General features: G+C 38.3%; 1 protein-coding gene across 1 annotated transcript; it reads right to left on the bottom strand.

Moving 5' to 3' along the window:
* Nucleotides 1-300: 300 nt before the first annotated feature.
* LOC131168244 (metalloendoproteinase 3-MMP-like) lies at nt 301-1770 on the bottom strand. Its single transcript, XM_058127548.1, has 2 exons — nt 1243-1770; nt 301-1029 (listed from the first exon to the last, which is right to left on the bottom strand). The coding sequence occupies exons 1-2, from the start codon at nt 1699-1701 to the stop codon at nt 523-525; spliced, it is 966 nt and encodes a 321-aa protein (XP_057983531.1). The 5' UTR covers nt 1702-1770; the 3' UTR covers nt 301-522.
* Between the last annotated feature and the right edge of the window lie 2436 nt (nt 1771-4206).

Below are 4206 nucleotides of genomic sequence, written 5' to 3'. Positions count from 1 at the left end.
AGATGCGTCGACAAATACAAATTGAATGGTTATGTGAGGAAATAATATACCATTTATTTTGTGCTAATTTCATTGGATATTCCCTTGTTAATAGTGCAAAAGGAACTCTATCAACTTTTATATAATTAATTTCCTCATATCCCAACCTCCTCTAAATATTGATCGGCCATCACCAAAATAGCATTTGACTAATTGTGAGTGACTCCTCAACATTCAATGAATATGGCATAGGCTTCTCAACCATCTTTCACATCATCAAGAAGTAAAAAAAATGGATAAAGTGAAAGAGAAAATGACAACTGGTTAATGCATATGCTTAATTATATTTCCTTTTAAAAATGTAGTGCATTGATCTCACAATGATTAATTATAATAATACTGTCACCCATTAGTTACATAAGAGACTTGTTGGGTCACTAATTCCTTCGAACCAAAAATCACGTAGTTCATGAGTTTTATAAGAGGGTTTTCCATGGATCCAGCAATTGAAGTATGAATGTGTCTATACATATATATGTATAGTTAAGTGTACAAGGCACGTATGCCTTGAATATCATCTGCATGGAGCTCTCTCTTGGTAGCTCCGTACTTGAACTGCGCAAACATTATGGCATCTGTAACTAAACTGTGACCAAGCCCAAGAATGTGCCCTATCTCATGCACGGCCACCGATTCCAAGTCCACTTGTTGGTTCGTTGGATTTGTGCTCCAATTTTCATCAGCATCATAATGGAGCATCCCCACCGTAGGTGCAAAAGCGTGAGCCAGGGTGCCCAAAATCCCGTCAAATGCATGCCCATCTCCATGGTCGCGCCTGTGAAACCCTATCTCAATATCGGCCGGGGCACCTTGCGGCACCTCCTCGAAGGTGAATCGGCTAACATCTGTCCATCTCTGGAAAGCACGAACAGAGACAGACCGAAGCAACTGCAACTGCACAACGGGAGCACTGGATCGAAAGGTGTAGGTGAGATGGGTTTTGGATGATGGCCATCTTGGGTTTCCGTCGAAAAAACTGTAATGAGATACCTAGCCCACAAAAAAATATATAAATAATAATAAAAATAATGCCGTGAGGCTTCGTTGAATTAAATAGAACGAAATTAAACTCTTTATTGGAAACAAATTGATATGTTTTATATAAAAAAGTGGGTGCATGCATTTAGGAAATGTTTTATATAAAATTCAACTATGCGTGTCTGCACACACAGAGCGCAGAGAGAGAGAGAGAGAGAGAGAAACCTGGTGGAAGTGATTAGAGTGTCCTCCGTGATTGTGGTGATGGTGTCTCTTGCCACCAGCCAGTGAAGAAGAGCCATCAACGATATCGGGGTTGCCGCACCGTGGGAGCATCATTTGCTTCACGGTTTCGTGGTCGAGGTTTCCAGTGACATTCAAATGATAATGAGACTGGTACGTCTTCACCGCAGACTCCACGTAATCATCGAAATCGTCGTCCTTGGCATGTGTAAGATTAGTTTTGTAGTGAAGGTATCCAAAATGTTCGAGGTACCGTTTGAGCTGATGCAGGCCCTTCACGTTTTGGCCCTTATGGCAACCCTGCAAATGCTGGAGGAAGGCGAAGGACTGCCTACTGACTGTAGCTTTCAGACCTCTGGACTGGACGGGGAGAGGGTGTATTAGGGCAAGTAGAAGCAGGAGGGCTCCTACAAGAACTGGGAAATGATAAATAGCAGCCATAGTAATTGCCTTAATTATAATTTCTTTCTAGATCTGAATGTCGAACGTGGTTGCAATACGAGTACCAACGCGAGAATTTATATAGAGAATGCATGGTGGCATGCAGTGCATGGGGGCTTCCGTACTTGCTACGGTCTGGTCCATGCCGTGTTTTAGATGCAGTTTACCTTGGGTGTTCTTCTGTGCGCGGATAGACTCTGAACTTTGAACAAGAAGTTCGATGCCGGTTTGAGTGCTTTTATGAAATTTTGAACCAGAAAGACCTGAAAATTGAAAACTTCCATTCTAAGTTGACAGTTCATACTATGGGTATTCTAATATAGTCGAGGAGAAGTAGAAGAGATCACGCGTCCCATGCGCTCTTGCCGCTTGACTGCACAAAGGATTCTAATGGAATAAAAATATTATTGGCTCTTACTTAAAATAATCTATGTACTATTCTTCCCCTAACAAAATTAGATGCACTCTAACTATAAGAGTTAATATACATTAAAAAGGTTGGAACACGTGAACAAAACTTTAATGGGGAAATGGTTATGGCAATTTCGCAAGAAAGAGTTGGCTCTTTAGATTGATAATTCATATAAAACATATGTACAACATTGTTGATTGGTTCCCATCAATCCTGTCAAGTAACCTAAGGGGTTTATGAAAACGTTTTGTTAAACTAAAGGTAGTTAGTTGGGATCACATCACAATTTAGCTAGATAGAAGACCAGAGCAAAACATAATTTTAGATCGACAAATGGGCTGTAAATACAATGCTCAAAGAACTCTACCCGAATCTTTTTCTTTTGGGTAGTCGAAAGGAAGCTAGAGTAGCTGAAATCTTGAGCATCTCCAACAACATGTTTTGGAATCTCTCTTTTGTAAGCTAAGTTAAAGGCAAGGAGGTAAATCAAATGATTGATTTTTTTCAATATTTTCGACCTTGGTTCTCTAGGAGCAAGTTAGAAAGATTGAGAAATAGAACCATCTGATTAATAAATTTCTAGTTAGGATTTACATTGTTTTAAGTTTCATTGCAAAAATCTCAAAAATCCCAGGAACTGAATCTGAACGGTGTTTAGTAATTTGTCTTTTCTTAATTTCTTTGGAAATTACAAAAATTTTGGAACTGAACTGCATTCTCTCAGGAGACGATCCGACCTTTGGGTTAAATATTACACGACAGAACTCTTATACTTGGGATAGCTTCCAAGCTGCTCATTTTTTAAGTGAATCAGTATGGATTAACCAACGTACTCACTTTCGGCTTTCGCAATCTAAATCAAAATTAAACTTTAAGTTTACTTAATTTCCAAATTTACATAGTATATATGATTAAGAAATTAAATCATTCACGCAGTTTATATGTGCTGAAAATAAAAAGAGTAAAGGAAAGAGAGTGACACCGAGTTTTTACGAGGTTCGGCTTATCCCTAGCCTCCTACGTCCTTGCCTTTAGCAAACCACCAAAGGATTCACTAAAAACCAGCTCCTTTTTCGGGCAGAACAATACCGTTATATACTCTTTCAGTAGGCTAAAGCCGGCCTCTCCAAGTGATATCCCCTCACTCAGTTACTCCTTTAATTAGGCTAGAGCCCGCTTTTCTAAGTGATATCCTTATGCTTAGCCAGCGATCCAAGCATCTTGCAATCATTAAGAATACTGCAAGAATACCAAAGAGTTTCTGCGTACAAGAACACTCCCAAACAGAGTATATTAGTACAACTTCAACACTATGTACTTCAAGAATTTAAATACCAATATGAAATAGAATTGAAACTCAAGTGTAGAGATCACCAAGTGTTCTTTTTTGATTGAGAAAACTTAGTATGAGAACCGTAGGTTGATGTTTCAGCAGCAATTCATATGATTTCCCTCAGCAAGAGTATGAGCACTAGAAAAATTTGAGAGAGATTGAGAGATTGAATGCAAGTTTGTTGTGTAATTGCTTGGTTGTCAATTTCTTGGGATTAAGGTAGTATTTATAGATTTTTAAAGATTAGTTTCCTTATTCCCCAAGTTACTTGGAGTGTCCACCAAGTTTTTATAATGTTTATATATGAAAAACTGATTTTTAGAATTTTCCCATTGAGGTTAAAAAATTCAAATTCTCGTGGAGTCAGTTGGCTAGACAGGCGGCTGAGTAGTGTATTTCACAGGGTTAGTCGGCTAGACAGGCGGCTGACATCTTTCTTTCTATTTAGAATTTAACCCAAATAAATGTCAGTTGGCTGACTGGACACAGTTCAAAAATGTCAGTTGACTGGGCTTGTCAGTCGACTGACTATTTCTAATTCAAACTGTCAGTTGGCTGGGCAATTTATCTATTCTTGCGTTTTGTTAGTCGGCTGGCCAATTTTAGTGTTTTCTGGTTAATTGGCTGACTAGTCAATTTTCTGAAAATATTTCATTTTTCATTTTTAAACCTTTTGGTTAATTTAAAAGATTTAAATATAAATTTGTCAAACACATTTTCTAGGGTTTTAAAATTTTGGTCTCTAAGTCCATATTCAACC

The sequence above is a fragment of the Malania oleifera genome, chromosome 11 (assembly GCF_029873635.1).
Source record: "Malania oleifera isolate guangnan ecotype guangnan chromosome 11, ASM2987363v1, whole genome shotgun sequence".
NCBI classification, from domain to species: Eukaryota; Viridiplantae; Streptophyta; class Magnoliopsida; order Santalales; family Ximeniaceae; genus Malania; species Malania oleifera.
The sequence above is the reverse complement of the archived record's forward strand: the minus strand, read 5'-3'. Positions and strand labels throughout refer to the sequence as shown.

What these genes read in the sequence shown, in the direction of transcription:
- LOC131168244 (XM_058127548.1), bottom strand. Translation starts at nt 1,701, where the DNA reads ATGGCTGCTATTTATCATTTCCCAGTTCTTGTAGGAGCCCTCCTGCTT. An exon ending in ACTCTAATCACTTCCACCAG is followed by an intron (nt 1,030 to 1,242) that starts GTTTCTCTCTCT and finishes TTTGTGGGCTAG; the next exon opens with GTATCTCATTACAGTTTTTT.